The sequence below is a fragment of the Eleginops maclovinus genome, chromosome 6 (genome assembly GCF_036324505.1).
Source record: "Eleginops maclovinus isolate JMC-PN-2008 ecotype Puerto Natales chromosome 6, JC_Emac_rtc_rv5, whole genome shotgun sequence".
NCBI classification, from domain to species: Eukaryota; Metazoa; Chordata; class Actinopteri; order Perciformes; family Eleginopidae; genus Eleginops; species Eleginops maclovinus.
This window is the reverse complement of record NC_086354.1, coordinates 8,826,430-8,839,324: the sequence shown is the minus strand read 5'-3', so window position 1 is coordinate 8,839,324 and position 12,895 is coordinate 8,826,430. Positions and strand designations below refer to the sequence as shown.

At 44.0% G+C, this 12,895-nt stretch overlaps 2 protein-coding genes across 5 annotated transcripts in view; both read left to right on the top strand.

Moving 5' to 3' along the window:
* Nucleotides 1–4,816, top strand: part of LOC134866006 (uncharacterized) — a 63,036-nt gene extending 58,220 nt beyond the window's left edge. Inside the window, exon 8 of the mRNA XM_063885889.1 lies at nucleotides 4,781–4,816. Within this exon, the coding sequence (XP_063741959.1) occupies nucleotides 4,781–4,816 (36 nt within the window). The remainder of the gene's footprint in view (nucleotides 1–4,780) is intronic.
* The window catches only part of rnf220a (ring finger protein 220a), a 164,072-nt gene that overhangs the window by 8,102 nt on the left and 143,075 nt on the right, over nucleotides 1–12,895 (top strand). For all 4 annotated transcript variants that reach the window (XM_063885569.1, XM_063885567.1, XM_063885568.1 and 1 more), the window contains exon 2: nucleotides 4,781–6,006. In XM_063885569.1, coding sequence (XP_063741639.1) covers nucleotides 5,352–6,006 — 655 coding nt within the window. In that variant the 5' untranslated portion in view covers nucleotides 4,781–5,351. The remainder of the gene's footprint in view (nucleotides 1–4,780; nucleotides 6,007–12,895) is intronic.

The following is a 12,895-nucleotide window of genomic DNA, read 5'->3' as shown; positions in this document are numbered from 1 at the left end:
CTAATTATCTTGGTTGGGTAAGAAACACTTGAGTGAAAGCATTGCAGAGGCTGAGGGTAAACTTTCATAGCTGTATTTTTTAGCAGGAGTTTCAGGCCTTTTTGGCTGTGAACATTATGTTCTTGGGAGAGTTTTATTTTTTTACAATACAAACTTCCATTTTCGGCTTATTTAACACCACATCTCATTAGGGAATCATGTATTATCATGGGTTTTCATGCACTTAGGTAACTCTAGTTTTTCAAAGTTATCCAAACCTTATCCGGTATGTATGAGTGACGTGTGAGATAATTTAAGAGTGGCATAAAATGTAAAAGTAGCACTTTCACGCCTGTCAACAATCTCTAAATATAAACCCATGGACCAGGAAGTGTGTACCCACGTTCTCACACGTGCGCACACACACACACACACACACACACACACACACACACACACACACACACACACACACACACACACACACACACACACACACACACACACACACACATTTAGACAGGCCTGCGGTTTTGACTCCTTTCTCTATGTCTCCATTAAAAAAAAAGAGAAAAAAATCAACTTCAGCTGCTTTACTTCCCGACAGCCCTGACAGTCAAACACACACACACACACACCAGTCACAGTCGACAAGACATTTTTATATCCAAAATTGGATTCCTCTTCGTTCCTCTCCAAAACTCAGCAGACAAACTAGAAAACTCGAGCTGACAAGTTTCAGCATCGTGTTGGAACAGCCCAAGCGTCGGTTACCCACTCAAAGCAGCCATGCAAGCAAAATATTTATTCAGACCAGTCAACAAAAGAGGAAAGCTTGGATAAAACGAGTGCTCTTTGTCACCAGTGTAGTTATTTGTATCCCTTTTTTCCCCTTCCACTTTTCTGATCCTATGTTTCTGAATTCAGGACTTTACTTAGGAGCACTTGTTTTTACCGCCATTTTTCTTGTCATGGGAGGCCTAATATGATGTTTATCATCCAAAATACCACCATCAAAACATCTTCAACGCATGAGATCCTTTCCCTGAGCTCTCCAACAAGCAAATAACATCCTATCATTATTCTCAAAGAACAATAATAACGTTTATGACCACATTTACAAATTATTTTCTCTCGTAGAAACTGTGACTTCTCCCGCAGCCCCCCTCTCAGTAGCTCATATTTCCCTAGTCAAACTCCCCCTCAGAATGATGTTAAAACACATTGTTGTTGACACTGCAATTTTGCAGACTGGCATGACACTGTCACTTAAAGTGCAGATTTGACGTGAAAAGCCCTCCTCGCTGTTTGTATTTAATATCGCGCCGACAGCTGTATCATTCTTGCACACTGTAATCAAATTATGACAGCGTGGTAAATGTTCCCCTGTGACATTTTCTATTATAAAATGCATATACCCGGTGTCAGACAATGTGTGGGTGGTATCCGTCGGTGGCAAATGGGATTGTAAGTGGCACCGCGTGACATTATGCGTGTGTGCGTTAGATGTAATTGTGCTTGTATATTGATGACATCCATAGGTGCATGTCATCCGGAATTATGATTGTTGTTTTAGAGATGAGGTGAGAAACATCACTAACTTCTGGAAGCTTTATGACACTTTTAAAGGTGTGTAGTTGACATTACACACCGAATAATGTTTTTAATATGTGAAAGCAGCTTTACAAAAGCAAATAGAAACCTTAGAATACAGTTAGACAATTGAAAGGCTCCGTGGTATCAGTTTAACGAGGCCCCCCCCCCCCAACCACGCGTACACACACACACACACACACACACACACACACACACACACACACACACACACACACACACACACACACACACACACACACACACACACACACACACATGTGCATGTATGCATGTGTTAATGTGTGTGTTCACATATGCACACAAGGCCAGAAGGACGCCAGCTTGTGTCAATCACCAAGGGAGATGGGATCTTTGCTCAGATATCACACCCTCTTCTCTCTTCTCCTTTCCGTATCTCCTCTCCTGGCATCCCCTCTCTTTTTTTCTCCCGTCCTGTTCCCTTTTGCTTCACGTCCTCTGCTTGTTTCCTTTCCTTTCTCCTTGCTTTTCCTCTTGTTTCCTCTATTCTCATCTGATTGTTCCTATCCTCTTCTCTTATCACCTCTTGTTTCCTCATCCTCTGTTCTCCACCTTGTTGTTTCCTCTCCTCTCCTCTCTAGTTCTGGCCTGTAAGGGAATATCCAGTGTCCTCTTATTGGATTGGCTGCTTCATGTTGGCGGCCCTTCACTCGCCGCCCCTCGGCCTGCTGGGTAATGATAATAAAATTGAAATATCCCGGTACTTATCAGTGTATTACCTCGCTATCAACACCTCAGACACACTCCTACTTTAGAGGTTATACAGGAGAAAGTGTGATCTGATATACAGCGGGAACAGAGAGAGGACGCCTGCAGAGAAAATGGGAAAGCTCGAGAGAGAGATCGAGAGAGAGAGAGATTGAGAGAGAGAGAGATCGAGAGAGAGATCGAGAGAGAGAGAAGGAGGAAACTGATAGACAGAGGGGGGCGAAAGAAAAAGAAAAGTTTTGTCATGGCTACATTTTCAAGGTGCTATTTCCGGGATGGACTGCAGTAGGTAGGGTGATGAGGAGGAGGAGGAGGAGGAGGAGGAGGAGAGGCGGGTAATGTGACTCTGTGGCATTTGTCCAGACCAGAGGCGTGTTAGCGTAAGCCGTTCTCAACACTCCAGTAGTCTACTGTACATTTGCGGTAATGTAAAACATCTCACATCTCCCCATCTCTCTCTGTCTCTGGGCCCTTTCCCCCACTCTCTTGGCAGTTGTTGGTTTGTGTGTGTGTGGGAGGTGGGGGAGTGTGCCAAAGCCGAGATCAGGTTTGGAAATTGATTTGAATGAGTGTTGTGGACAGCTGATAGCTATAAAAGATTTTCTCCTTTCATTTCCCAGGGAGTTTCTTCTTTGATGTTGACTGGTCGTCAACATGGCTTTGAAGCTCGTCTAGAGCGGCCCACTGCTTGATACTGTGTTTGTTGTGTGTTTATGTACGTGTGCACATGACTTCGAGTTTGACCTTTCAAGTTATGTTGGTGTTGAATATTTCTGATGGCAGCGGTAAGTTTTATGATAATATAAACAACATTTTACCCAGTGGCATTTAACGTTATCTGATTTAATCAAATGGAGTACAATTACTGATGATAACCTATTTGCATGTAAGCCGATCTGATTTTTGTTATTCAAATCCAGAACCATGCACAAAATCCCACAATCGATTATGTACGACAAGCACATCTTCACCTACTCAAAATCTTTTACGTATTGGACGCCTAACGCGCCAGCCACCATCAAATTGCCCTTTGGGGAGAAAATCTCTGAAACGTTATTTTGTCGTTCTATCGGCTGCCTCTCTGCGGTCCTTCGACCGGCCAATTGCACGCTCCGCTCTAATCCCCAGGAGGGAAGATTCTAGTCTGTTGCCTCGGATTCTGGGGGGGGGTCGTGAGGTCAAGTACGGCTAATTTATTCACTCAGTCAGATTTCCTCTGGCTCGTGGATGGCAGATGGAGAGGTCTGATATGATATCACCCATTGGAATCGCCCAAGGGAGAAGAGAGCAGGGGAGATGGGGAAGGGAGGGAGAGATGGAGGGATGGGAGGAGAAGAGATTGACAGGAGAGATGTTAAAAGAATGGGAGGACTGATAAAAACTGGGGAATTATAAGTGGTTTGATAAAGAGATAGGGGGTTAGCATCGAGTTCCGCTCGACACCAGCTCTGGTGTCAAGCTGAACATCGAGCCACATGGGTTTTTATCAGATGTGTGTGTGGGTGGGTGAAATGTGTGTACATGCATGTGTGTCCTTATCTTAAGACAAGTGGTTCTGGTCCAGTAAGATCCTGGGAGATGGTAGGACTAAGCGGCTTAGACCAAGATCTGAAATGAAGGAGGGATGGGAGAGAGGGAGGGAGGAGAGATAGCGCTAAGGAGATGAGAGGAGGAGATGAGGATGGAGAGGAGAGGAAGAGGAGGTGGAGATTAGTTGGATGGAGGACAAAGAGGGGACATTTGGGAAGAGATGAGACGTGGAGGGCTGTAGAGATGGGAATGGAAAGATGTGATGTGGAAACAGTTTGGGGAAGTTTTTTAAAGAGCAGGAGGAAAAGGGGAGGGGAAGTGGGAGAAGTTTGAAGTTTTGAAATAGTTCTTGGCTTTTTGTCAAAGGGCAGGGATTTACAGGATTTCATCAACAGTGTCAACTGGAGGACACTTTTTCCCAAGAGGTTTTGAATCTGTGGCTTGAACAACAGAGACCGCTTAAGAACACTGTGTCCCCAAAGGTTTAGACTTCAAGCCCTGGCTTCCAGGCGCTCTTTTATAAAAACATTTTCCACTCAGCTCTTCCCACTTCCCACTACAAACTGATTGAGGTCGAGACATTGATCTCTATCAGTTGAAAAGCAGCACGCCTCTTGTCTCTGAAAGTACCTATCATTAAGAAAAGACAAGGCGCTCTAAGATGAATGTGAAAGGGTATGCATAGAGATTAGAATTACTATTTTGGCTGAGCTAAATTTAGTCAGTTTCGTCTGCACAGAAAATACATTTAAATGCTGAAACGTCAAGTAATCTGTGAAGACAACATCTCCCAAAGGGCAATCCTCGTCTTAAGATTCCAGAGAAATATTCTTTCTAAGCTTTTACGGTGTTTGTGATTTCGAAACCCTAGAATCTTAAACAATAAAACTGATAATGAAACTAATCTTTGTGTTTTGTGTCCCCTCAGTTTGGCGACCACATTAAGATGAAGAACCAGCTTTGAGGACCTACGGATGTCAATCCCACCTTCGACCATTCGGCTTGAGCAACACATCCAACAAACGTTCCAAGTGGGAAGCTTTCCTGCATAACCACCCTGGAGGAAAAACATTATCTTGACAAATTATTATATTTATAATCAGGACTGATGTCGTCAAAACTGTGAAGTGTGTAAAAGGACTGAGTTTACCCAACGGCACTTACCTGGCACGGAATGATCTGGACTGAACTGATCTCAAGTACATTTGGCTGGAGACAGATTATCTCACTTTAGCTTCACCGTAGAGAAATGAATTTAATTCAAGTTAACAAGGACTGACATTGGCTGATTTCTTAACTAATACATTTCTTAAGTACAAAAAGCTCTTTTCTGAGCCCCAGCCTTAATAAAAATCCAATTCCCTTTGGTCTCCAACCCAGATTCCCTTAATTCTTCCAACCCTTTTCAAGAGTCTTGGAGATTGTATCGAATATTAGTGAGGAGGAATCTTCTCCTCTTCCCCCCACAAATTCATACGACCTGTTTATTCTGTCCAAACATGGATCTCCACAGGGCAGCTTTTAAGATGGAGAGCTCCTCCTACCTTCCTAATCCCCTGGCCTCGCCGGCCCTCATGGTCTTGGCCTCTACTGCTGAAGCTTCTCGGGATGCCTCAATTCCCTGCCAGCAGCCACGTCCTTTTGGCGTTCCTGTTTCTGTTGAGAAAGATGTCCACTTGCCATTTAACAATGGTTCTTATACTTTTGCATCAATGTACCACCGCCAAGGTGGAGTCCCACCAGGATTCCCCAACAGGGATTTTCCTCCATCCCTCCTACACCTCCATCATCAGTTTGCCCCGCCTAACCTGGATTGCTCACCAATCAGCATGCTGAATCACAGCGGCGTTGGCGCCTTCAGACCTTTCGCGTCTCCTCCAGATGATCGGGACGGAGTGCCCGGCGGGTATCAGTCTGCTTTCACCCCAGCCAAGCGCCTCAAAGGCTGCCTGGATGCAGATGCTTCACCCCACCTGCGGTACTCTGATGCAGAGGGGAAAGAGTATGACTTTGGCGGTTCCCAGATTCCTCCTGGAAGTTCTCCAAGCAGCGCCCTGAAAGCCGTCGAGGACAGTGGGAAAAAGATCTTCGCTGTGTCAGGCCTCCTGTCTGATCGAGAGACTTCCTCTAGCCCTGAGGACCGCATTGAACGCTGTGAGTAAATATTTTACGTTGCACTCAAGGACACTGTGCATACAGATGGGTGACAAATTACTGGAAACACATGAAAGGGTGCAAGTGATCACTTTATAATTTGATCATATGCAATGGTCTTTGCAGTCATTTTGGGGCCATATATTAAACATTGCTTTTTGCCAATGTTATCCAAACATAAAATGAGAGAATGTGCTTTGGATGAGTGGTGTTCATCCCTCCAGTAGAGTTTAGAGACTTGGAAAGTCTATGAATCTGCTTCAGGCTGTTTCCCAGGCTCTTTGTAAATGACACAGTTTATGTTTGGTTTTTTATTACATAAATATTTGTCACCCCTCTTTATGGAATAATAGTTTGTAAGACACACATTATTGAACCACTCAAATCGTTATTGTTGTGAAAGTTTCCTTCAACCCAAATCAGCACCAACTTGTTCTTGAACGGATTCAAAGTGATATGTTATACATCTGGTCAAATGAGGGGTCTGACACATCACTTTTCCATCATGCATTTTCTTTTAGTAACACAATGTAACACTTCGAGTTCTCATCCAACAACAACTCAAACCACCATATTCTAGGGTTGTTCTACAGAAAACAATTATAATTAAACCTGACATATGCACAAACCCATGCAGCAAGACACTGAAACACACACACACACACACACACACACACACACACACACACACACACACACACACACACACACACACACACACACACACACACACACAGCCAAATCAAATTCTAACTCTCAAATTAAAACCAAAGTACAACTTGCCGCAATTTGTAAAAGAATGCAAATGTTAACACACTAGCATCACACACGCCAATAAACAATCCCATCTATGTTCTCTTGTCATCATCTCTCCTGGCTCCCCCTATCCTTGTTTCACAAGCCCACAAGCTCCACTGGTCACATTAGCATTCACCAGTGGAAGGATGCCATTTGGCCCTCACGCACTGGGAATCTGATTAGTGTGTGTGTGTGTGTGTGTGTGTGTGTGTGTGTGTGTGTGTGTGTGTGTGTGTGTGTGTGTGTGTGTGTGTGTGTGTGTGTGTGTGTGTGTGTGTGTGTGTGTGTGTGTGTGTGTGTGTGTGTGTGTGTGTAAAAGTGACTGGTTCAGAGACCGGCCATGCTCTTTGCCATCAGCATTCATCATAGCTCCACGCTGGCAGCCCTGTTGCCAAAAGATTTACCCACATACCCAAAACCTTGGCAGGCCCTGTGTGTGTATGTGTGTGTGTGTGTGTATGTGTGTGTGTGTGTGTGTGTGTGTGTGTGTGCGTGTGTGTGTGTGTGTGTGTGTGTGTGTGTGTGTGTGTGTGTGTGTGTGTGTGTGTGTGTGTGTGTGTGTGTGTGTGTGTGTGTGTGTGTGTGTGTGTGTGTGTGTGTGTAATGAATGGGAGGTGGGAGAGGGGTTGTAAGAGCTCCAAGCACAAACCCACAAACACTCTTCCAGACACACAGACAGCTCTCAGAATGAGCCCCAACATCTCCTACACATGTCAACAAGCTGCATCGGATCTCAGCGACAAATTGGGAGAGACGGACAGAGATGTGTAAAATAGAAAAAAAGAAAATGTTTCTTATTCTTCCTCATTCTCCTACTCCTTTCTTGAATTCACTTCATATCTCCTTTTTTTTGTCTTAACTGCCATATTCCTACTTCCATTCCTCCTCCACCTCTTTTGGAAGGTGTGTGTGCGTGTGTGTGTGTGTGTGTGTGTGTGTGTGTTCGAGGGTTGCATCCTTGATAGAACACATGAGAGACAGAGGCGACGACCTGAGACTGATCCGATAAAAAGACCACCGCAGGAGAGACTGAGAGGGTGAGAAAGAGAGGGATGAAAGGAGGAATGGGGAAAAAGGAAATTGGGAAAATGACACCCAGTGGCTGGCTGGGGAGGAATGAGAAGGAGAAGGAAGATATCAAAGAAGCATGAGAAGTGAAAGATTGGAAAGGGACGAGAACAAAGATAGAAGAGAAAGAAAGAAATGACGGCATTGCTGAGGAAATAGATCCAATTGTAACCTCATTAGATGCTAATACAAAACATTTTTTGCATGCATTTGAAATATGCGTTTCATCATTTATGGCAACTTTAAGCAAAAGCCATTGGAGCTTAATAGATTTGTGGTTGGTGCCATGTTATCACTACAGATTTGCGATCACTAAGACAAGCCCGAAATAGAATGGGAGATGGGCACGGGGCTCCTGTGCTGTCTTTTGGAACGGCTGGATCTGTATCTAATCAGGTTAAATCTTGGCACAAGTAGCCTCCATCTCTACCATAGGCTTCTAATGCAATTGGATGTGCAGAGGCACTGCTCACAGCAAAGAATTATGGGTTCTCCTTCACTGGTTTTGGCTATCCAGTGGAGGCGTAAAGAACAAACAACACTTTGGTAAAATCCCATGAGAACAGTGCTATTGCTGCTTCACACACACATTAGCTAACTAGCAGCCTTCGTGCTGCTTCACACATATCCCTCGAAAGTCTCACCATGAAAAAAAGGGTTTATATTACTCCGGATAATACCGTGTCATACAGAGATTATCTGGGAAGATAATTAATAATATTTGTAGAAGTTTGAAAATTACAAATAAAGCAAGCAGTAACATAAAACACAATTCAATGCAAATGTTTTCAACAACTTAACTCTCAGTATATTTAGTATATGCTGAGTTTGAGAAACTCTTTACCATCACAAGGGTCCATCCAGTGCAATGAGATTGCACATTTAAGTCTGACTCATGGACTTTGAGCCATTTCAGCCAATAAATCTGTACCTTAATCATGTTCTAATTATTTATATGGACGCAATTTATAGCTGTCGTTAAAATGCTGATATCTCTCTACTAAATAAATTACATGTGCGTCTGATTATAGCTAACAGGAAACAGATGATGTTGCCTTTCACTTAGAAACAGAACTTCCTGCATGTCCACTTTCCAGTATGGAATGTCACAGGGCCTCAAAGGGACAGTTCACACCGAAATCTGTCTTGTTTTAGAGTGAGTTTTGAAGATATAGGGCCTCAGAGATGATTTGCTTCTCTGGAGTATAAGGGAACTTAATGGCAGTAAGCGTGTTGTGCCGAAAGCGCCCAAAACTACATTTGGAAAACTTGAACAGCAACGTCAATTCCCAGAAATCATGACCTGGTTCAAAATAATGCACATAGCTTATTGTGAGGTGTGTGATATTTTTTAGGAACTATGTGTACCAAACTACACCCACCAATAAGTTACTTGTCTCTAGCTTAGCCTTTCTGAGATGGCATTAAAATAGCATTACAGTAGGTTTGTTTGTGGTATGATTTTTTCCTTTAACACCTTAGCTGCAACTCCCTTTCAGGCATAGTTGTAATGGAAGAACTACTTAGTGTTGTGAAAAAAAGATTTAAGTAACCCTATCTTAAATGTAAAGCAGATTGTTAACACTGCTACTTTTTCACCTTTCTTGCATCCATTTACGTCTCATATTTTTAATTATATCCTATTACAATCCAATCATCTCTCATGCTAGTTAATCCCAGGTGTGAAGGTGATCCCTTTTTCTTAGCTTCACACTAAAACTAAAAACCGCTAACTTCCCTGCACGCAGTTCTGTCAAGCCTGCCACTCCAAGCAACAGTGGCCTACTCGGAGCTAAGCCCTCCAAAATCCCCCCTCTGCACCGGCAGGCACGTTGGCTGTTAACTAAACCTGCTAACCTGTCAGATGCTAAACCTGCACATAAAGGCCCCCTCATGCCTTAAGAGGACTGTGCATGTCATATCACTGTGAAAGCTATTAGCATTTACTGTATAAGGTTTAAGAGGAGGAATAAAGCCGGAGAGGGTTTTTGTGCATTTACACTGGAAGAGAGAATGGAATTATGGGATGTGTGATTGGAATTAATGGGAATGTTGACAAATTACACAATCCTCCCCATCCCACCCTCACCCCACCCTTCGTAATGCACTTGTTTGTTTGTGGAGGGGATTTGATGATTTTGCGCGACGTGTCAATGTGAAGCTTTGTGTGTTAGTACACGTTCCATCATCTTTGTTTTTTCTTCGCCTCTTCACCATCTCCCTCCTTCCCTGTGTGTGTGTGTGTGTGTGTGTGTGTGTGTGTGTGTGTGTGTGTGTGTGTGTGCGTGCAAGCGTGTGTGTGCTCCTCATATGAGTGTGTGACAGCTGTAGTCTGTTTGTTTACATTCTCTCTGCTCTCCACATTCACTAGGCTGAGAGATTTACTGTGAACCTGACCCTGAATGCCTAACCCAGCTTCCTCATCTTCCTTTCCTTTTGATTCCTGTTTTCACTCTTCAATGGACTACACACACAAATAAGGAATACACTAAATCCCCCCCAAAAGATTCAAACATCTATAGAAAGAAACAGCAATGCCTGGAAGGGAAAGAAAATAAACCCAACATCTCTCAGTACAGAGAGAAAGGAAGGTATGAGGGAGGAGATAAAAGAAAGGATAAAAGCAATAAGGGAAAAAAATGTAGGAAAGAGGGAGGACGGTGACATGGAGAGCTGAAATGCAGATCCCATCTGCCTGACTGACATAAAAGCAAAGGAATTCTGAAGACAGCCCATCATGGACAGGTAGCTTTACACATGATGTGCCTACTTTTAATTAGTTTTAGTCAAAAATGCCTGATTTGACCTAAACCGATGAAGTCTGGTTGAGAAATAGTCACAACCCAAGACTTTGAAACTTGCCCGGCAACCTATTTTTCGTATTCCCATCACCATTTAACAGAGTGCATCACACACAGCTGTTAAAACACACCACGAGAGGCCTTCTCTTCTGCTTTCTTCTGTTCTTTTTTTGTCGTTGCCTCCACTCTGTGTTTCTTCTTTTTTTCTTCTCCACAGAGCTAATGTCATGTGTGTTGTTTCTTTGAGGGGAGGGAGGGAGCTTAAAAAATGATAAGTGGAGAAAAAATTAACTTTCTCTCATAGGGAATATGGATTATAGTGATGTTAATGGCTGACAAACATATTTTGTATTGAATCTTGCTGTGAGTGCTACACAGGCATTACTCTTCCCAATAGTCCGATTGTCAATCAAACTTTGTGGGAGAGGCTTCTGCAGGTTGCTTTCACTCATTTCCTGTCCTTTTACAACGCGTTTTTCCCTGCCACGGCATGTGAAGAGTTAAAAAATCAGCCAAGGAGATAGAACGCTCATCCTTCCCATGTCCTCACAAAAATCTCCCCTCCTCCACCTCTCCTTCCCCCCTCTCTCCCCCTTCCATCTCTGCCTGTCACGGTCTAGTGGCAGGGTTAAGTTAAGTAAGAGTGTTCTAATAATTAGGACTGGGACTCTCCTGCCTAGCCGTGTGTGTGTGTGTGTGTGTGTGTGTGTGTGTGTGTGTGTGTGTGTGTGTGTGTGTGTGTGTCTTCCTGTCAGTGCTTAGCCAGATGTTAAAAGGCTTGTCCCTCTCATGTTGCCTCCCTGTCAGTCTCCACTGAGTGCCACACACACACTCACTCACCCACACGCACACACACACACATCGGGTACTGTCCTTCTTGTGGTGGCTTTGTTTACCCCCAAGTGTGTGCCCTCCTGCCCTTCTGGCAGCTCCCCCAGGGTGAGGAGTGTGTGTCTGTTTTCCTGTCAATACCAGCCTGCATGCATCGGATCCATACCCCGCTCACACGAGGAGGGTTTCTAATTATTTTGAGTTTAGAAACGTTAAATGTAATAGTCATTGGGATGTGAAAATATTCTCTATCCATCTCTCTTTCCAGCAAGTCCCCTCCCTTTCTCACTCACTGGGTGGCAAGAGGCAATTGTCTGTGTGTGTGTGTGTGTGTCCCGTGCAATCGTGTGTGTGTGTCACTTGGTGTGATTCGTCTTGCAGTCATTGTTGCGTTCGGCGCAGATCAAGGATTAGTCGCTTCCTGTCGAACCTTTTGTCGGCCCAGCCACTCCATTTGGACACAGATCACTGTGTGTGTGTGTGTGTGTGTGTTGTAGTCGTGTGTGTGTGTGTGTGTGTGTGTGTGGAGGAGTTGGTGTACAAATGAGCCACTGGAGCTGGTGTAAGGCAAATGGAGGATAGCAAATGAGATGAGAGGATTCCCTCTGTGGTTCCCCGCAAAATACTATCTAGCCTCAAGAGTCGTTTCTGTTTTTGCGTATAATGGGATTTTTTTTTCTAAACACCTGCTAAGGTATTGTCGTAATGCTGCTGTTTTACGTGATTCAGTAATTAGAAACATGTATACAAATTAAGAAAGAATATCGCTTAGCATTCAGGGAGATCTAAAAAACGGGTTGCTCTGGAGGGGGAAATGACACAATTCCTGTAGCACAAAGAAAGTCTCTCTGTCTCTCTAACTCTCTTTCAAACACACACACACACACACACACACACACACACACACACACACACACACACACACACACACACACACACACACACACACACACACACACACACACACACACACACACACACACACACACACACACACACACACACACACACACACACACACACACACACACATACACACACACACACACACACACACACACACACACACACACATACACACACACACACACACACACACACACACACACACACACACACACACACACACACACACACACACACACAGGCCCAGGTCCAGGTCCATAACGTCCCAAGTTCCGGAATTCCACTTTGTTCCCCGGGTGATGTCAGCCTGGCCAATAAAACCTCCTGCGTTAAAACTCCACTGAGCCTCATACAACCACAGCACACCTGGCAACACAACACACATTTAGCTTTTAATATGTGTACACACACACACACACACACAGACACACACACACACACACACACACATAAGGTCATGGCATGCTACAGCCCGGAATGCACCT